This window comes from Cannabis sativa, chromosome 4 (genome assembly GCF_029168945.1).
Source record: "Cannabis sativa cultivar Pink pepper isolate KNU-18-1 chromosome 4, ASM2916894v1, whole genome shotgun sequence".
Lineage (NCBI taxonomy): Eukaryota > Viridiplantae > Streptophyta > Magnoliopsida > Rosales > Cannabaceae > Cannabis > Cannabis sativa.
In genome coordinates, this window is record NC_083604.1 from 67,321,031 (window position 1) to 67,342,093 (window position 21,063).

The following is a 21,063-nucleotide window of genomic DNA, read 5'->3' on the forward strand; positions in this document are numbered from 1 at the left end:
TCGCGGTATGGGGAATAGATCTTATTGGGTCCCTGCCAACAGGAAAAGGAGGAGTAAAGTATGCAATAGTAGCAGTAGACTACTTCACCAAATGGACGGAGGCTGAGCCCATGAAAACGATAACTGCTAAAAAAGCACTGGACTTTGTTATTAAAAACATAGTGTGTCGATATGGCTTGCCTCACAAAATAGTCTCTGACAATGGAAAGCAATTCGATTGTGAGGAATTTACTGACTTCTGCAACCAACACGGAGTAGTGAAAAGCTTCTCCGCGGTGGCCAGACCTCAAACAAACGATCAAGCGGAAGCAGTCAATAAAATCCTAAAGGTCACCTTGAAGAAAAAGATGCTGGCCTGCAAAAACAACTGGCCTAAAGAGTTGCCAAGAGTGTTATGGGCCTACCAGACGACCCCCAGAACCACGACCGGTCACTTCCCTTTTTCAATGGCGTACGGTTGTGAAGCGATGGTCCCGGTAGAAACGTTATTCCCATCCCACAGGAGGAGGACTTACGATCCAGCCACGAACCAAGCTTTGCTTCAAGAGGCTTTGGATCAAGTCGAAGAACTCCGGGATGAGTCTCAAATACGGATGGCAGCTTATTAGAAGAAGGTGACCAAGTATTTTAACTCTAAGGTTAAAAACAGAAAATTTGCTATGGGGGATATGGTCCTAAGAAGAGTCTTCCCAGCCACCCAGGAACCCGGAGTAGGGGTACTTGGGCCAAATTGGGAAGGACCATATGAAATCGAGGACGAAATCGGCTCCGGCACTTACAAGCTGAAAAGAATGGATGGAACCATTGTGCCAAGATCCTGGAATGCCGATCACCTCAGAAAATATTACCAATAGCCAAAAATGTAACTTAGACTTTGTTTAAAGAGTTTGTACCATCCAAATGTATGCCTCCTCCACATGTTGAATAAAACTGAGTGCCTTAAAAACAAAGTTTCTATGCCACTCAGGGGAGTACTAGGGTATACCGCACGGACAGACAGAAAACAAACTAAGTAAAATATCCTGACCCAAAGGGCAGGTCAAAAAAAAAAGAGAAGTATGCACAAAAATAAAAAGCATAAGTATAAAAATCCTGATCCAAAGGACAGGTCAAAAAAGAGAAATATGTGCGTCAAAAGAGATCACATATAAACATCCTAGCCCAAAGGGCAGGTCAAAATATATACAAATGGCCCGGGGACAGGCCTTAGAAACTGTCTCCCCTTTAAATAAAAAACAGCTACATAAATGTATTGTCTCAAAGTAGTTGTATGTAAATATATATAAAAAGAAAAAATATATAAAAGAAGTGGGTGGAATCCTGGTTGTACTGGGTTAATCTCGAGCGGCTCAGTCAATGCGCGGAGGAAGGCGAGGTCCGATGCGCGCCTCTACCATGGCATCAAGCTTCTTCTTCTTCTCCCAAAATTTGGCAATCATTTCCTCAGGTTTGGGGTAGAAGGTAAGCTTGATATTTTGGTCGTTGGTAGACCAAGCCATGAAGACTCCATCATCGAAGCGCTTAGGGAACCGACCGCAGGAAACGGGAGAAAGAAGCTCAACTCTTTTTGCCTTCTTGGAGGCTTGTTCCTTGAAGTCCCTGAGCTCCTTCAGCTCCGCGGCTAGAGCGGCCCTAGACTTTAAGTTTGCTTGGTGAGTTTCCTCTAAGGATCTCACCTTGGCAACCATCTCGTCCAAGGCTTCCCTGGCCTCCCTGAGCTCCCGCTTGGCCTTTGCAGTGGCCTCACCTTCCGCCCTCAGCTCCTCTTGATGCTTGGCCTCCAGCCTGTCTCTCCGCAGGGCCTCATCCCGGATCATGGCCTCCGCCTGGGCTTCCCTCCGCTTAGCCTCCTCCTCATTGGCCTTGGCAGCAGCCTCCCGGCGCTCAGCAGCCTCCTGGTAAAGCTGCCTCTCCGCAGTGAGGTCCTGAAGAACCTTCCTGACTTCGTTCATGTCCCCAAAATCAGACAGAACGAAGCCGTGGTTGATTATGTTCCTGGAGAGGCGGCCAGCCTCAGCAGCAAGCTAAACAACAATGCAAGTGTAAGAAAGAATCTCCAAAAAAGAATAAGGGGAAAAACAAAATTACAAAGCACTTACCACAGTGAGGGAGTGGCTGAGGTCCTGGACTTGGAAGATGGAGTTCAAGGAGGCACAAGTAGCGAACCGCTTAGGCGCGCACCGGGTAAGCTGAGACGCAAACTCGCCAGTCATCTCCGCGGCGAAGGGAGCCAAGGTGGGCCCAAGGAAGCGACGGAACCAGTCCGATAGGGGGTCCAAATTTAGGTCCCACGAATCTTGGTACTCCGGGTTGTTGATGGTTTCTTGCACCTCAACCCGCAGAACCCTCCTAAGGGCTTCCACCTCAACAAACCCCCGGGAGTATTCATCCATGGTGTAGTTATGCTTAGCTATCCGGAGCTCCTGCCTCGCCTCGTCTCCAGGAACCGGAGTCAGCACAATGTTAGGAGGGGCAGTATGCTCTTCCATGGGAGAGACCCCACCATCAAGACCGTGGGCCGGAGTGTCAGCTCTCCGAGGCCGCTTGGGCTCTTCCTGGGCAATCATTTTTCCCTTACGCTTGCGAATCAGAGCAACCTCTTTCTCTTCTTCACTTTTTTCAGCTTCCTCAGGAAGAGCCCGGAGCCCTCCTGCACCTTCTTCAACTTCCTCAGAAAAGCCCCATTGCTTTTCTTGACCTTCTCCCGGCAGCACCTCCTCGTCATCCACTAAATCAATAGTGTCGGGGGAGCGCTGGAAGAAATCTTTAGAGCAGGGGCCATTGGGGAAGAAGTAAAGGCAGGAGGAGCCTCAGGAGTGTGAACCCCAGCGAGCTGATCCAAGATGGCGTCCATGGAGATACCTGCTACAATAAAAGAAAGCAAGTGTTAGAACATCCGTGGGAAACCACCAACACAAGATATGACAAATAAGCTAGTCCTACCCTGACTCTCTAATTCGGTCCTAGCAAAGTTCTGAATTTTTACGCTGGCAGCATCATCTCCAAGATAGCTGTCCAAAGGCCGGAACCAGCTGGATGTAATGTAAGCTGAAGGACCTAAAGGAACAGGCTCCGAAGGACCAGAACCCATCCGGGACCGACCTAGGAAATCTCCTAAGTTTGAAAAATAAAATTCCTTCAAATGATCTCCCCACCGGGTCGAGGGCATCCTAAACCTATACAGACGCTCGTCGAACCCTACGGGCCTAAGACTGGCATACTCGCCAACAGAAGGAACATAATGAACTGCCAAAGGAAACTTACCGCCGGCGCCGGAAGTGCTGGCACCAGGAGCCCCAGTGTTCGGCTCTGGAACCAAAGGTTGTGGCCTGGGAGCCCTTCTCTCCGTTGAATCCCCAATGTGAATGGGCTTCCCGGCAATCGCCTGACTCCTTCTCTCCACCGGGCTCCCCACGCGGAGCGTCCTCCTGGAAGCCGCCTGGGCCTTAGAGTACGCCTTCTCCTGGGCCTTCCGGTAGAGATACTCCTGGTATTTCTTCTCTGCCGTGGCGATGATCTCGTCCCGGAAGGTCTTCTCCGCGACCGGCGCCCTCACATTGGGGCAGATGACCCGGGAAAGGTTAGAGTCCTCCACGGATTGATGCGGAAGGATGAGTTTTGCCTTCCTACAGTTCTCCGTAGTGACCAGACCCCCGACGTCAAGATCGGCCCAGTCGTAAGAGGCAAAGGCCTGGGCTCTCCGAAGAAAGGCCTGAGTAGGTGCAGTCCGTTCATATGGAGGAATCCTCACCCACTCAGTAAGGAGCTCTGGGTGGTCCACTGCCCGGAACCCGGAGGAGAAGAAAAAGCGATGGCGGTACTCCTTGACGTGAGTCTGCCTGTTATACGGGACCATCCCTTCGTTAGCAGGGTGGGCCCGGAACCCATAAAAACCGTCCTTAAGTTTGTCCCCCTTCTTGGGGACGGAAACAAGTTCATAAAAATACAAAATTTCCGCCGGGCGGGGAGATCCCCATCCTCGGGCGGCATAAAAAATAAATAAGCCTGAAAGCAGGCGGTATGCTTGGGGAATAAGTTGGTATGGCGCAAGGCCGACAAAAACTAGAAAATTAACAAAGTAGTCCTGAAGAGGAAGCATGGCCCCAGCCATCAGGTGCGTTTGGCTCCAAGCCCCGAAGCCGCCGTAGTTGTGGTTGGGCGTCTCCGCGTCGCGAGGTGGCCGATGATAGGTCCCTGAGGTGGAAGGCTTGATTCCAGCAACCTCCACGATGTTCTCCAATTGGTGGGGACAGGTCAAGGTGGAATAAAGCTCAGCCGCTTCCCATCCGGTCGCCCGGGACTTATACCCCTCCTGGGCAACGGGTCCCAGGGAGACCTCTTCAAGGGTAGCCATGCGCTTACCACTTTTCTTTGATGACTTTGAGCCAGAAGCAGACATTTTTCTATTCTGTAAAAAGAGTAAGATTCCAGCAGTTAGGCCCCATACCAAACCCTAAAATAAGAAAAAGGGAATGGGGGTACCCTAACCGCTGGAAAGAGGCCCCCTCCGGACACGTGTCGCACAAGAAACCCTAGAAGGATTCCCTGGACAAGTGTCGGGTGCAGTAAATTCACAGAAGACGGCTTTACGCAATAAAGAAAACAGAAAGAAAAGAGTCTGTCATATGCCCTAAGCAACCATTATACGAAGAACGTATGGCCTTCTACAAAGAAAATACACAATAACAACAGAGGCGTGACAATAGCAATCCTATCACTAGAGCAGTACATTCAAACAGACTATATGAAGGATTTAAACACTTGCATGCCCAGAAATTTCGAATGCAAATCCAGAAAAGAACAAACAGATAAGTAATAGCATGCCATTCAATAATAAAGCAAAGGATGCAAAAAACTTACGATGAAGTGTTGAACTGGGGGTCCTGTTACGAGTCGAGTAAAGACAAGAAGGACTGGTAGCAACGAGCGAAGAAGAACTGGAAAAATCGCAAAGTGTTTAAAGGCCTTGTTCTAGGTCTGAGAATTTTCTCTCTAGGAAATTTGAGCAAAGTTGGCAAGAAATGGGAAGTAACCGAAATGAAGAAAAGGTGGTGGCTTTTATAGGCAAAAATGCATGAGGAACATGCGTCATCACCTACCAATCGAACGGTGAGGGAAGGGCACGATTCAAATGCTCAAAGATCAACGGACCAGATTGATTTGCAATAAAGGCGGTGGAAACGCTTGAGTATCCGTCTGACACCATTAATGCGCCGTATCAATCAATGGGCGTGAAACGAATCGACCTCTGCAAAAAGTGAATCGCTGCATTAAAAGCCATCATTAAATACACCCTCACGCGCTCAAAGCTCGTGCCAGGAAACCGAGGAGTCAACCGGAGGCACTTGAACAAGCCTTGTTTCATTTTTCAAATAAACAAGGCTTGGGGGGTAAATGTTGCCCCTAACTTTTCCCAATATACGTGGACCAATCAGACAGGGACACGTGGATCAAGCAATTCACAATATTTGCTAAGTCTTTATGCCATAAGGTAACGTCCCGGACGTAGGTCCCGGAGAAGGCACATGGAACTCAATATGCTCCCGGAAGCTCATATAACGCTAAGGCGTCTCCGCGAGGTGTCAGGTTTCTCCTGAGCAATCAAGTCGCATTAAATGCCGCATGGGAGGAAGCGTGTTGGGACTGCTACACGCAATAAAGTCTGACGGCACAACCTCCAACCAGCAGCGCCACAGTAATGATCATTTAAGTCTAGCGACAGGTACACTGTGAAGAGTCACGTCAATCAAAAGGCAATAAGGACATTCCACATAAAAACCCTACAGCACCTAGGGATTTGACCATGCATTACCCATGGTATATTCATTGGGAATACTCAACTTTATGGATACTTACAGATACACTTGTAAGGACAATTTTAGGGATTACCCCGCCAAAAACACTATAAATACCCCCTCAAAGCTCATTAAATGGGATCGAGAATCTTGGGCTGCATATGAGCAAGTAGAGTAAATACTCACCAAGAACATTCTCTGTATTTATAAGGGTGAAACTCTCCCAAGTATATTCTCTGTATTAAATACATCCATTAATAACAAAGACTCGTGGACTAAGGCTCGTTAACGCCCCAACCACGTAAAAATCCTTCTCTCACTTTCTTACAGCTCGGTAATTTTATAATATTTTATTAGTTGCCAAAAATCTCGGTCAACAATAAAATTGTAATCTCACAAAAAAAAAACGTTCACAAAATTACGAGTTTCTAAAAAATCCTTCAATTTTGTTCCAGTTATAACACCAAGAAAACAACAGCCACACTTCCATCTGAGGTTAAGAACTGCCATTGATATGCAATAACCACCACCATCTAGTCATCTACTTCGAGGAAACTCCAATATCTGAGGCTTCTCCTCCTCCCCTTCGTCTTCATGGTTGTACGCATTCTTCATCAGATCTGGATTGGGGTGTGAATATATAGGGTAAATGTGGTGGGAAGATCTCACATGGTTCAAATCTAAGGTGAGAAGAAGAAAAATTAATAAGAAAAAGGAAGATGAAGATTTACAGGTTGCAGAGAGAGACTAAGAACAATGGTTTCTAATCTTTAAGAACATAGAAGAATGATAAAAAGAATTGCTCTACTCCCTGATGTAAAATATAGGCGTGTGCGCACATGGCGTTCAGGTGTCTTGACATTTGCATACCTGAAAGAATATAGAGAAGAAAAATATGAAACAAACAATCATATTTTGGAGATGGAGCAAAATTTATACAATACTGGAATTTAACCAGGAAACTACCAGTTATATAAATATTTTTTAAAAAAATAAATAAAAAGGAAATATTTCAAATCAATAATAATTACTTTTTCAATAAACTTTGCTTTGGTGGTTTTCTGACTAAAATAAAATTTGTTGGTGATCCTTTTAATTAAAAACAAATACAAAAATTGGTATTTTCCAAATGCACAAAACAAAATGCATGAGTAATGTACAGTCTTCTCGCCTAAACTTGGTTCACATCAAGAATGAGAACGTGACCGCACAAACTCTTCGAGTCTATCCCACACCTCTAATGCTGCAGCTCTATCTTGATGCCGTTTGTTCTTACTAATCTGCACATTAAAATTCCAAATATAAGTGTAATTTAACAAACAAACAAAAAATAGAAATCAAACACAAAGAAAGTGAATTGGAAAGCAGAACTTCAATGTACTAAAGATCAAGGAAATAAGCAGTTCAAAAATGGAAAACAGAATGCTTACTGAGATAATCTTCACATTCCACTGCTTCACAGTCTTCCCCAATTTTGCCTCCCTTCATATGCATCTTCGGTTTCGGGTTAGGGTCATAACCCATTTCATCGTCGTAGCCACCCATACCTCTGTCGTCGGCGGTCATAAGCCAACTCTTAGCCACCAACCCATCTTTCCTCTGCTGCGATTTGATTCGATACCCATCTTTGTGGCTTTCTAACAAAGCTTCACGGTCCTTTAGTGGTCGCTCGCTCGATCTAATCAACGCCATAAATTTATTTCACAAATCAAAAACAAAACAAATAAATGAAATCATAAATTTCTGGAGAATAACGAAAGATATTAAGATTTTTCTGAAGCAAAAGAAAACGGCAAAAGAAACTTACCACAATCTGATAACAAATTTGATCCATGACCTTTCTCCATCTTCCTGTGGAAATTTTAGAGTAAGAGATTGTAAAAGAAGAAAACTTTTTGTGGGTTTTTGATATTGAAGAAGAAAACTTTTTGTGGGTTTGTGCCTAAAAGGCTCTGCAAACGTTTGCCGGAGTTGGATTTCTTGAGATCCGGCCAGAGATAGTTGGAGGTGAGACGAGTCGACCGCGGCGGCGCATTCGTCGAGATGAAGTCGGAGATAATAGCTCCACCACACATGGTTCTCGATCCACAGCACACAAAGCCTAGATTGAAATGGTTATGGAAATTTTAGAGTAAGAGATTGTAAAAGAAGAAAACTTTTTGTGGGTTTTTGATATTGAAGAAGAAAACTTTTTGTGGGTTTGTGCCTAAAAGGCTCTGCTTTTAAATTGTCAATGATCATCCATAACCTTTTTGATAACTTTTTGATATTCAGTTCATCATGGAAAGTAGGATTGAAAGTGACCCATGGCTACACAATATCAGTTTTAGGATATTTAATTGAGGTGATTGTTAATATCAGTTCAAATTCAAATATTTTATTTAGGATATTTATTATTATTTTATTATAAATATATAATATTTTATTATTTTATTAAATAAAAATTAAAAGTCACCTATAAAATTCTCAAAAACCAAAAATTTCAATTATATAGGTATACTTTATATAGAATAAATATATATAGTTAAAAAAAAATTAACATCGTGGGAAGTGCCGGTTGTTTAATAGTTATATATTCAAATACACTTTAATAATAATAATAATAATTGACGAGTCCACTACAATATATAATATTGCTGTCGGCATCTCATAATAATAATAAGAATATATTGGATTGCTCATAGGCCATAGGATGTAAAGATTTGTTTTCTGGAATATACTAATCTGATTGACAAAAAAAAAATATACTGATACCACCATTAATGTAATGGGCGACCGAATTAATATGAAAAATATTAATTTCAAGAAAATGAGATAAAAAAGATCATCACAATAATCTTTTGAGAGTTTTTCACATAAAGCCATTATTACAACAGAACGAGCTGAGAAAAAAAAATCAATTGAAAAAACTACGTACAACATGGCTCCTTCACCAACTGAGAAAACGTTAATGGCGAAGGACCAAGTCGACAGTAATAAGCTTCACATAGCCATGTTCCCATGGCTGGCCTTAAAAAAATTCTTCTTCCACAAGGCATGTAAAATTTACTCATATCCATGAGAGATGGCATTAAAAAAAGTGTAATTTTGTCGCTCTAAACAATCGAATGTGGAATTCTCATCTTTCTCAGAGTGCATTGAGTTGGAAAGATTATCTCCATAAATGAACCTAGAGAAAAAAAGAAAGTATTAAAACAATAAATTATATCTAAAAATAAAATAAAATGTGTATTGATTTGAGACATAATTAAATACCTATATATTATATATAAGTAGCCACCCAAAAAAAATTACAAAATCACAGCTTGCCTTTCCATAGAAGTAACAATAAAGATTCACATGTATATATGTCAATATCATTATAAAGATAAATTAATAAACTATATATCAACACTAATTAACCATATATATAAGAACACTAATAATTGTCAATATGATTAATATGTGTAAACAAAATTAAGAAAACGTGAAAAATAATTGATAGAGGCACTGTGAAAGGAAGAGAAGAGAGAGTAAATGATAAAAAATAATTTTGTTTGAGAATATATGGTAGATATATAGATAGTATAGAATAGTTAGTTTATATAGTTAATTATTAATACTTATAAATAGATTAAAAAAAGAAAATTAATTTAAAGTGACATGTCACCTTAAATATATAGATTTATAATTATTTTTCGTGTAGTTTTTAATTGGCTTTTTAAAATTATTTTTTAATTAATTAATTAGTCAATATTTATAAGTTTTTAATAAAAAATTTGAAAAATGAGTGAATCAAAGAGTAAACAAATAATAATGATTAGAGAGATCTTGCCATGTCACCGCCTGTATTTCTCTTTTATATAGATATATAGATAGATTAGTAAATGATGTGGAAAAATCAGAATATGTGGGAACCATTTATTGGAGGGACAGGGATGGCACGATAAATTTGGGACAGCTGATTTTTTTTTTTCTCTACTTGTAGTTTTTCCCATATTATATATTAAATAAAAAAAATTGGGGTCCATATAGTAATAATAAAAATTGATGAGTCCAGCATTTCATAATATATAATATTGATCTCGCCATCTCAAGATAATAATAATAATATATTGATACCACCATTGTAATGCGCGACCGAACTAATATGAAAAATATTACATTTCAAGAAAAAGAGATTAAAAAGATCATCACAATCTTCTGAGAGCTTTTCACATAAAGCCATTATTACAACAGAACGAGCTGAGAGACAAAAAAAATTCAATTGAAAAAAATACGTAGATGGCTCCTTCACGAACTGAAAAAACGTTAATGGCGAAGGACCAAGTCGACAGTAATAAGCTTCACATAGCCATGTTCCCATGGCTGGCCTTCGGTCACATACTTCCCTACCTGGAGCTTGCCAAGCTATTTGCTCAAAAGGGTCACCGAATCTCTTTCATATCAACCCCAAGAAATATCCAACGACTTCCAAAGCTCCCTCCAGATCTATCACCTTTCATAAACTTGGTCAACCTTCCATTACCATCATCATCAGAGTTTAATCTCCCAAACGATGCAGAAGCAACCTCTGATATGTCCAGAGAACAAGTCCCAATCCTCAAAAGAGCCTACGACAGTCTCCGAGACTCCCTTTCCGATCTTCTTCGCTCTTCCAAACCAGACTGGCTCCTATTCGATTTCGCGGCTTATTGGGTACCGGATATGGCCCGAGATATCAATCTTCGAAATGCATACTTCAGTATATTCAACGCTGCTTCTCTATCATTTATCGGTGCAGAGATCCCTGATACCCGCACCGAGCCTGACCATTTCATCGTCCCGCCAAAGTGGGTCCCCTTTCCCTCAAAAATTGCGCTTCGGAGGTTTGAGGTATCCAAAATCTTCGACGACTTGAGTGGCGGCGACGGAGACGTTTCAGTCGTCTACCGCATCGCTAAATCGCTCAGAGGTTGCGACGTGGTGGCCGTGAGAAGTTGTTGGGAATTGGAGTCAGAGTGGTTAAACCTCATGGCACATATTCTGGGAAAACCAGTTCTCCCCATCGGTCAACTTCCACCGACACCATACGCCGGAGAAGTCAACGACAGCTGGAAGAAAGCAAAGGAGTGGCTTGACCTCCAACCGAAACGCTCTGTTGTATACGTAGCGTTTGGGAGTGAGGTTGTACTGAGCCAAGATGAACTCAATGAGATGGCTCTGGGCTTAGAGCTTTCTGGCTTTCCATTTTTCTGGGTGCTAAGGGGGCATTCAGTGGAGCTTCCAACGGGGTTCGAGGATCGAACAAGAGGACGTGGAATAGTGTGGAGGAGTTGGGCTCCTCAGTTGAAGATTTTGGGTCATGAATCGGTCGGGGGATTCTTGACTCACTCCGGGTGGAGTTCGGTGGTGGAAGCTCTTAAGTTTGGGATACCCCTTTTGCTGTTGACCTTCACAAACGACCAAGGTTTGAATGCCAGGCTTTTGGAGGAGAAAATGATTGGATATTCCGTTCCAAGAGATGAAATCGACGGGTCCTTTACCAGAGAATCAATGGCCAAATCGTTGAAGGTAGTGATGGTTGAAGAAGAAGGGGAGGTTTATAGAGAGAAGGCGAAGGAAATGAGTCCCATATTTGGAGACATGGGAGTGCAGAACAAGTATGTTGATGAGTTTCTTGCATATCTTAAGTCTCATTCAATTTGACAAGTTATGTTTTATGTAATATTTTGAACACATTATTATATCTATACATATATGTATGTGTGTTCATTAAAATTATTATTATTACGTAGCACTTGTTTAAATGAATTACATTTGTATGACTATGTTATTTAAATCCATTCAACTTTTTATTAATTCCGAACACTTAAATAACTAATAATGATGAACTCATCTATTTTTGAACAAAATGATGAAACTCATCTTATATATACTGAATGTTTTTGTTCTTTAATATAATTATTCTCTTCACCTTCCTCGTGAAGAAGCATATATTGAAGAAAAAAAAAACAAAAATAGTTTTGTCAAGACAAGCCTGTTTGATTTGTAAAGTAGTCGGAATAGAATCAAGTATTTTAATCATTAATTCTATAGAGAATATATATAGAGATGATAGAAAAAAAAATCTAAATTATTCATTTCTATCAATATTTGCTGACCTTATTCTTTTCTTATCTTTCACTGTTATTTTTTTTCCCACTGTGGCCGTTCACATGGAATTTACATTGATGGGTGGGAGAATTAATTCAAAGAATAATTATATAAGATATCATTTTTTATAAAATATTTACATTTTTACGTTCAAAGAATGTTTTTTTTACATTTTTACGGTTTTTTAAAAAATAATATGAAAACAACATAAAATCAAGAAGAAAACTACATAAAAGTAACATAAAAATAACATCAAAACAACAACAAAAAATCAACAACAAATTAACAAGATTACAATATAAAAAGACCGTATTTTCTGTAAATAAAATTAAAAAAAATCGTAAAAATATTTAAAATTACATGAAACCGTATTTTTGTAATTTTTTTGTTGTTTTTATGTTTTTGTGAAATAATGCCTTAATTCAAGCATTAGAATGAAGGTGGTTTTTGGTTGGACTCGGAGGTGATGATGAAATTGAAATAGAATGAAAATAATTTTTTTTTAGTAAATAGCGGCATAAGTACCTAAAGTTTTATGTTTGTAAGCGGCATAAACCCAATGTTTATTTTTAGCAGCATAAGTACTCAATGTTTGTAAAATTGTAATTTTCTTCCAGTTTCGTCAATATGGACTCCATTTTAAATTTATTAAAAGAACATTTGGAAGTAACTGATACTACATATTTCTATCTAGACCCAATGATCAATAATTTAGGCCTTATATTTGTCCTGTTTAAGACAATAACAGAATTTGTACTGACAAAATTAGAGAAAAATTACAGTTTTATAAACATTAGGTACTTATGCCTCTAAAAATAAACATTGAGTTTATGTCGCTTACAAACATAAAATTTTGGGTACTTATGCCGCTATTTAATTTACCCTGATTTTTTATTTTTCTTTTTTTGGTTTTATTTTAAAATTGGAATGTGATTCTAATAGAATAGCTTTTCCATCATTTTAGTAGATTGACTATTCCATCTTGAGATAGAAGGAAAATTTATTTCAATGCAAAAAAATTTAATACTTCTTTTGTCAATTTTTTTCATACATTTTAAATTTTATATCCCATTTCATTCTTTTTCTTTTATTCTTATTCTCATTTATATTCCTATGTTTCTATTATTTCCAACTAAATACTACTTAATGTCCTTTATATGAGGGAACAAAGATTTGTAGAACTTCCCGGAGTAAAATTGAGAGAGTTCTTATTGTACTTGAGAGCAAGCGTGAATGTTGAGAAGTAGGGTATATGTGGGGTAAGTAAACGGGGCGACATGGGACAGAGATTGCTCCCCCACCCCACACCCACATCCTAAATTCACCTCATACTCGCTCTCATAACCATTTAAATAAAAAGAATTATTACATAAAAAATATAAATTGACACTTTATTTACAAAAATACTTCTATAAGGTGTGGACAACATTTATACATTTTATATGATTTTAATTACCAAAATACTACTTACACTATCACTTACACAATCAAACAATGGTTACAGGGTGGTTGCTGCGTGGTTGTGCAGTGGTTGCATCAGACGAAGGTTTCAATGAGACGATAGTTGCTGGGTGGTTGGCCGAAGGTTGCATCAGATGAAGGTTTCAATTAGACGAAAGTTTATGGGTGGTTGCCTGGAGGTTGTATCACACGAAGGTTTCAATCAAACGAAATAACTGTTTGCAAAATATTTATGCAACTGTAATGTAACTGTAGTGAAACATTAAAAATCTGAACAGTGTTTCCATGTACGTAACTATGTCTACATGTCTCTAAATGATTTAATGTGAAAAAATTTACCATTAAAAATTTGGAAAATAACGAAAATACACGAGGATAAATATTTTACTATAGTATTGATGTAATCTTTTTGGACTATACTTGAGTTGGACTGTTGGGAACTCCAGATCAACTTTTTGAGATCTGTCTTTCATGGATTTGAAAATTGAAGTCAAGGCATGTTTTATGCAAATTAAACTGGATTTTAGATTGAATTTTAGTTTCGTAGTAGTTTTTCTACACTTTTTTTATGAATTCAAAACAGCCCCTGTTTTGATTGATTATAGTCGTCTTCTCAGGTGAAGTTGCCGAAATTAATAGTGATTCTCTTTCTGGTTGAATTTTTATTTTGATTGTGTTGGGTTGCTGCGTGGTTGTGCGATAGTTGCTCAGAAAGCATGGATCCTAGGTTGAAAGTGTGTAAATGGTATTTGTGTAATTTTTTTTATTTGAGTTGTATATTTGTTCATTTGGCGAGTTTGAAATATTTTTGTAATATTGTTACTTTTTTTTTGGTTAAAATTGAAAAAAATCCTAAAAAAACCACATAAAATTTGATTTTTTTAAAAAAATAATAAATTAACAAGTTGACCGAGTCAACCTGTTGACCCGACGAACCCGAACCCGTAGACCCGCGAACCTGAACCATTTCACGGGTTAGGTCCAGGTACAATTTTTTGAACCCGCAAACCCAAAAGCCACGAACCCGAAACCCAATCAACCCGCCTGATGTTCACTCCTAGGACCTTTGTATTAAGTTTGCCTAGTTGGATAAAAAAAATGTGGTTTTTATTTGGTCAATTTTTGTTGTCGTTTTTCATTCATTCATGGTTGCCATATAAATGAATGAAATTAATAGTCAAAAGTGTTGTAATAAGGAACGTGTTGCAGGAGTACATTGAATCTATAATTTTAACGAAAATCAATAGATTCTCAAACATATTTAGACTTAAGAGGGAACTTTCCTATAATTACTATGTCTTTGATTTTTTTTTTCTTTCCTTTTCATTCATTCAAGTCGAATCATTACTATATGAACACTTCAAAAAGAAAAATGTAAATCTTTTCTCTTCTATGTACAACAATGGGCCGCATCTAAATGACAATTTGGAGACAGTATAGATTTACCACGTCTTGCCTTCTCTGTTTTTGAAAGATTTAATCTCTGGATAAAACTTCCAGTGAAAAGATGATTCAACAACTAGTATCAAGAATGAGTAAATATCCCAGACTCAACTAGATTTCCTCTTAATGCAAGTAGAGTTCTTGTCCAGGTGTCCAGTGAGCTCTATTCAACAACAAGCTTCCCTTCTTGATTCTAGTTTTCTTGTCCAGCCAAACAAAGCTCTCAATTTGGAACAAGAAATTTCCTGGACTTCGGTTTCATGTTCCAACGAATGGGAATTTGACAAATTTTTTCCTGCCTAAGCTTTTCGAAGAGATACCTGAGGACCACATTAATGGAATTTTTCACTGACACCAAGAGAGTTGAAAACCTTCCAGCAAATTAGCTGAATCATCACATGAGTCCCCGGATTTGATAAACTCCAGTTGCGAGTTGTGCAGCATGTTATCAATTTACCCTTAAGACATTAGAATATTTTCAAAATTTTCCAAGCCTTTCAGAATCTCCATTTGATGCGAAGATGCTGTCTCACATGATGCTGAGCCTCTTCTCCTGTTAAAAAATTTCAGAAGGATTCTGCCAGGCCAAGGAAAAAAAGGTTAAGTCAAAGTTAACCTGATGTTATGCAAACATTATAAAAGGGTCACCAAGTTAATTCAATACAGGAAAGCAATCCAAGGTTAACCAAAGTTGCTTTGATATTATGCATTTTAACAGTTTTGCGAATAAGAAGTGAGAGCAGAGTAAAACATTGTAGATGTCAACCTGGTGTTCCAGATTTAGCTTTTACTCTCTGTCATTTCAGATGTAACCCCAAATTTCAAATTACTTGTGTAGCATATCATGAATTTACCAATCCGATTCCCTAAGAAAGTCCATTATAAACATCTGAAGTGAGTTCCTAGCTAATGAGAAGCTTAACAGAACGCCAAATTGTTTATGTTTTTGCTAATAAAAAACTTGGGTTTTCTTCAATAATGTACCCTTGAAGAATTGTGTAATAAAAGATAATTCTAAGACACGCCAATACCGGCCCTCGATAAAGTGACAAGGAACTGACCTTTATGGCATTAGGAAACAAAATTTGATCATACAAAACCAGTCACTAACACAATCTAGAGAATAAATAACAATGATCATATAGTTCTTCAATTCCTTCTAGATGAATCAAATGCCTTCTGATCTATTACCAACAAAATTCAATGCATATTCAAAGACTGTCCTATAGTATAGTATTAGTTAGTATATTTATCTTAACTTCATTCTCAAACAAATGTAATAACGAATTTAAATACCTAAATCAGCAGCATGAAGAGAAGCAATAAAGTAAATGTTTAAAATATTGATATCACTTGCCTCGTGATTTTCGGACAGATATCAATGTGTTCAGTAGTGCTGAACTGCTGCTGCCAAACCAAGTGTCGGAGTGAAAATGTGTGTATCTTCCTAAACAGCCACTACCTCACGGGCACTTACAAAAGTGTCTCCGTTTACCAAATTTACCATTTATTCACCCAGATGTGCACCAAAAAGGGTGCTCATCTGCATGCTATTATCGCCTATTCTCAAAAGGCCAGACTGCGGTGAATCCGGTGAATCAAGTATCAAAAACTTATGTTCCATCAATTCCTTCAATCAACATTGAATATGTCTGGGAATGAAGCTGGCACCCCATTTTTTCCATAAGACTTAGAAGTTCTGAGCATTTATCAGCTAAACCCCTTTTGAGTAAGCCATCAATCAGAATTTTCCAAGCTACTTCATCATAATTATACCCACAACGTAGCAGACTACAGAAAAAAGATTTTGCTTTCTCGTCATTCTCTTCTTCATATAATCCGCAAACAAGCAACTTGGAGCACTCCAGAGAAGGTAAGTGACCACTCTCAATCATAATATCTACTAGCTTCATTGCTTCTGCATACACTTGCAACTCACAGCAACTACTGAAAAGTGCACTATAAATATCCTCACTGGGAGAAATTCCTTGGTTTATCATGTGATCAAATACCATTTGTGCAACCTCCAAGCACCTCCGTTTGCAGAGACCTATGATGAGCTTGCTATAAGTCCCAACGTTAGGTGCACAACCATGTTCATTCATCTTATCAAAAAGCTTTTGAACTACATTGAATTCCAGTGTGCTCCACACATCATTAAGATCTTCAAAGGGTGCATTTGAAGCTAAATCTAGTCCTGCAGTATCACTAGTTGTCTTCATCCCATCTTCATTTTTTATATGCTTGATTAGGAAACCATAGGTATGATGAGAAGGCTCACAACCAGCATTAGTCATGCGCTTAAGAACATCAAATGAACGCTGTATAAACCCCATGCGTCCATATCCAGCAATTAATAATGTGTAGGTCAATGAATCTGGGGAAACTCCCTCTTTATTCATCTTGACCATCAAATCCTCTGCTTTTTCCAAATTTCCCACACTGCAGTATGCATGAATAAATGTAGTGTAAATAAATACATCAGGCTGACTACCAGCCAAAATCATCTGGTCAAAAACCTTAAGAGCATGTTCAAAGTCGCCTTCTTTCAACAATTCTTTTATAAGAACTGTATATGTAAGGACAGTAGGCTTCACATCCCTAGACAACATGGTCTCCGCCAGCAATGATGCTTCCCGCAGCTTTTTCTCTTTGCACAGACCATCAATCAGAACATTATAGGTATAGGAGTTTGGCAAACAGTCATCACCAAGCATTCCGTTAAACAAAGATTGTGCCTCATTGATTTTTCCAACCTTACAATACCCATCAATAAGAGCAGTATATATGACTTTATTTGCCTTTATTCCTTTCTCCTTAAGAGAATCAAAGAGGGCATGGGCTTCTTCCAAATTTCCCCCCTTGCAGAGGGTATCTATGAAAATACTATAAGTCCACTGATCAGGAACCAAACCACTTTCATTCATCAAATTCAGCAACCTATATGCACTATCTAAATGACCAACCTTGCACTGCCCATGAATTAAGGAATTATATGTGATTACGCTAGGAGACAGCTTCCGGCTTAGCATCTGACTTAGTAATGACATTGCCTTGTGCACATCTTTCCTTTTACAAAACCCACAAATCAATTCATTGAATGTTCGAGCATTTGGACAAGTATTGTTTAATTCCATCAAACCCAAGATTTCAAGTGCGGCATCTAACATTCCTTCCTTGCAGTATCCATCAATCAAAGCATTGTAAGTTACCACAGTAGGAACTAACCGTTTTTCCAACATCCCATTCAACATATTTCTGGCTTCATCAAGCTTACTTTCCTCACACAAACCACCAATAAGAACAGTGTAAGTGTGAACATTTGGCTGACAACCCTTCTCTACCATCTTCTTAAATAAATTGTATGCTTCAATTCTCCTACCCGATCCAAACAATGCATGTATAAGGACTGTATAGGTACGCACTGTTGGAAAGCAATTATCCTCCCCCATTTGAAAGAACAAGTTGAAAGCATCATTGATTCGGCCAGCTTCACAAAGGCCATGTATAAGATTCGTATATGAAACCTCATTCCTTCGACAACCCTTTCTCGGCATTATCTCAAACACCTTACGAGCAGTATCTACATCCTTGTTCCTACAATGTCCCAGTATCAAAGAAGTATAAGTAAACGTATCCAGACTCAAACCAGCTTGGACTATCTTAGCTACGTACAACTTTGCCTCAGCAACATTCCCCAATTTACAATAAGCATTTACCATTGTATTTAACGTATATATATTAGGCACAACCATGTTATCCAACATCTCCAAAAAAACACTTTTCAACTCATCAGTCATGAGAAATTTAGCCAGCGACATCAACAACATATTGTAGCACCTCAAAGTGAGCTTAAACTCAAGGTTAGCATCACGATTCATCCGCCGCAACAACTCCAACACAAATCTCGCATCTTCAATCGAAACACAAGCTTTGACCATGGAAATCCGAATGTTCTCAGCAACCCGAAAAAACCCATTAGGAATCAAGATGTTTAGCAACGAAGAGTGACACTGAACATCGTGCTTGTACCCGGGTTTAAGAGCAATCCAGTTGAAGAAACCCAGAGCAGTTTGGGGATCAAGATTGAGGGTAAAAAGGGAACAAACATGAGATGGTGATATAGAAGGAAGAAGCTTGTTGAGGGAAGGATGTTTCCGCCAATTTGGTCGAGATAGGATGGAGAAGAGCTGGGAAGAAAGTTCGGGTGGTTCGGAATCTGCGGGAAGAGAAGAAGCAATGGAAGAAATGGGTTTTTGGAGGGAGAAGAGGAGAAGGGAGGACTCACCTGGAGCGACGATAATGGCCATGGGTTTCCTCAACATCTTGGAGTACCGGACGGCGGCGGAGGTGAGGACTCCATTCATGAATGGCGGAGAGGTTTGGAGTTTCGTCTCATAGAAGATGGGTTGGAGTGGATCGCGGGAGCTTGGGATGGAATGATGTGAAGTGAAATGAAAATGGCGATGGGGATAGAGAAGGAGAGCCGCCAAGAAAGGGGAGTGGACTCTGGAGAAGGGTGGTTTAGGCTGGTGAGTGCTGATTTTGGTTTTGCTGGGTCCAGCCTTGTCTTCGCTTGGCCTTGGCCCCTTTCCTTTCGGGTTCACCCATACTCAAATCAAGGGTTACAAATTTCAGCTTTGAATTTGATTCCCTATTCGAGCGTTTTATTTTTCATTTATTATTTTTTTTAAGGGTAATTTGCAGCATAACCTCTCGTCAAGTTTTTGCAACTAATTTCTAAAATTAAAATAATGTACACGTGGCACAGTTTAATTAGTCCACGTAATAAATATTTAAAACTAAAATAAAAAAAATTAATTATTTTAAAAATAAAAAAAAAATCTTTTTCTTTAAAAATTAAAAAAAATTTAAAATGAAAAAATTTATTTTTATATTTTTTTTCTTTTTCTTTTTCTTTTCTTTCTTCTTCTTCTTCTTCTTCTTCTATCCTCACGCCTCCTTCTTCTTCTCCCTCTAACTTTTCATCTTTAAAACCCTAGCCACTCCCCAAAATCAGCCCCATTAACCGTTGCTAACGCAGTCTCTTCGACTGTATAGTCATCTCAGCCCCATCATCGTCCCCATCTCAGAAACCCTAATCGAATCCCCATTCCCAGCTCCACGCACAACCAACACCGATCTCAGTCGTAGCTTCACCTCTGTCCTTTCTTCACCACCGAAAAACGGTTGTATAGTCACCAACCCCAACACCCTAACCGCCTTCAAGCTCGCACTCAACTTTGAAACACGCACTGCCACGTGGTGTGCTAGGTTGGCCCCAAAATCAGATCTCCCACCACACCCTCCGCAGTGAAGGGAGTCTCTTCCTCTGACTACACCCTCGACTCATCTAGAAACCTCTGGTTTCGTATCTTCGTCCCCAGCTTAGCTTCCGCCTCAAGCCCTAAATCCCTCCCCGTCTTCATCTTCTTCCACGGCGGCGGCTTCGCATTCTTAAGCCCCAATGCAATCGTGTCCAAGTGCTTTTTAGGGGGAGACAGTGCCGGTTAATGGGGCTGATTTTAGGGAGTGGCTAGGGTTTCAAAGATGAAGAAGTTAGAGAGAGAAGAAGAATGAGGCGTGAGGATAGAAGAAGAAGAAGAAAGAAAAAGAAAAAGAAAAAAAATATATAAAAATAAATTTTTTAATTTTAAATTTTTTTAATTTTTAAAGAAAAAGAAATTTTTTTATTTTTATTTTTAGAATAATTAATTTTTTTTATGTTAATTTTAAATATTTATTACGTGGACTAATTAAATTGTGCCACGTGTATACTGTGTACACGTAGACATTCCAACCTGGCACTTAACACCCAAAAAATGGATGGAAAGGGCTAAGTGCTAACAGAACTTAGGTTTAGGAGGTTTTACCACCAAAATTTTAGAATTGGGGGTTAGTTGCAAAAACCTGGCCACTTAAGGAGGTTATGCCGCGAATTAGGATTTTTGGTTAATTAGGATTTTTGTCACTTAAATTTTAACATGTATAAATTTATGGCCTTTGAACTTGTTTTCCCGTTAAAAGTTCCCCGAAACTATTGAGATTGTTAGATCTAAAGATTTTTTTCCAATTTTAGTAAGAAAAATCAAACATAACATTAGTTCAGAGGGCTTGATTTGGTGCATATCAAAGTTCGAGGGGCATGATTCGGTAGATATCAAAATCTAAGGAGCATGATTTTGTACATGAACAATCACAAAATTAGTAAAATTGAATGAAATTAGACAAATGTCCTTAAATCCAACAA

General features: G+C 39.1%; 4 protein-coding genes across 4 annotated transcripts; 1 reads left to right on the plus strand and 3 right to left on the minus strand.

The window, feature by feature from the left end:
- Nucleotides 1-1,127: 1,127 nt before the first annotated feature.
- On the minus strand, nucleotides 1,128-2,118 carry LOC133036546 (stress response protein nst1-like). The gene is made up of 2 exons (XM_061113073.1): nucleotides 2,100-2,118; nucleotides 1,128-2,024 (listed from the first exon to the last, which is right to left on the minus strand). The coding sequence occupies exon 2, from the start codon at nucleotides 1,950-1,952 to the stop codon at nucleotides 1,350-1,352; it is 603 nt and encodes a 200-aa protein (XP_060969056.1). The 5' UTR covers nucleotides 1,953-2,024; nucleotides 2,100-2,118; the 3' UTR covers nucleotides 1,128-1,349.
- A 4,634-nt stretch (nucleotides 2,119-6,752) lies between these two features.
- Nucleotides 6,753-7,502, minus strand: LOC133036547 (protein CDC73 homolog). Its single transcript, XM_061113074.1, has 2 exons — nucleotides 7,226-7,502; nucleotides 6,753-7,075 (listed from the first exon to the last, which is right to left on the minus strand). Exons 1-2 carry the CDS (start codon nucleotides 7,485-7,487, stop codon nucleotides 7,071-7,073), a joined length of 267 nt encoding a protein of 88 aa, XP_060969057.1. The 5' UTR covers nucleotides 7,488-7,502; the 3' UTR covers nucleotides 6,753-7,070.
- A 2,376-nt stretch (nucleotides 7,503-9,878) lies between these two features.
- LOC115714215 (UDP-glycosyltransferase 91A1) lies at nucleotides 9,879-11,615 on the plus strand. Its single transcript, XM_030642807.2, has one exon. It carries the CDS (start codon nucleotides 10,059-10,061, stop codon nucleotides 11,460-11,462), a length of 1,404 nt encoding a protein of 467 aa, XP_030498667.2. The 5' UTR covers nucleotides 9,879-10,058; the 3' UTR covers nucleotides 11,463-11,615.
- Nucleotides 11,616-14,649: 3,034 nt separating this feature from the next.
- Nucleotides 14,650-19,462, minus strand: LOC115714160 (pentatricopeptide repeat-containing protein At5g65560). The gene is made up of 2 exons (XM_061114363.1): nucleotides 16,171-19,462; nucleotides 14,650-15,390 (listed from the first exon to the last, which is right to left on the minus strand). The coding sequence occupies exon 1, from the start codon at nucleotides 19,178-19,180 to the stop codon at nucleotides 16,427-16,429; it is 2,754 nt and encodes a 917-aa protein (XP_060970346.1). The 5' UTR covers nucleotides 19,181-19,462; the 3' UTR covers nucleotides 14,650-15,390; nucleotides 16,171-16,426.
- Between the last annotated feature and the right edge of the window lie 1,601 nt (nucleotides 19,463-21,063).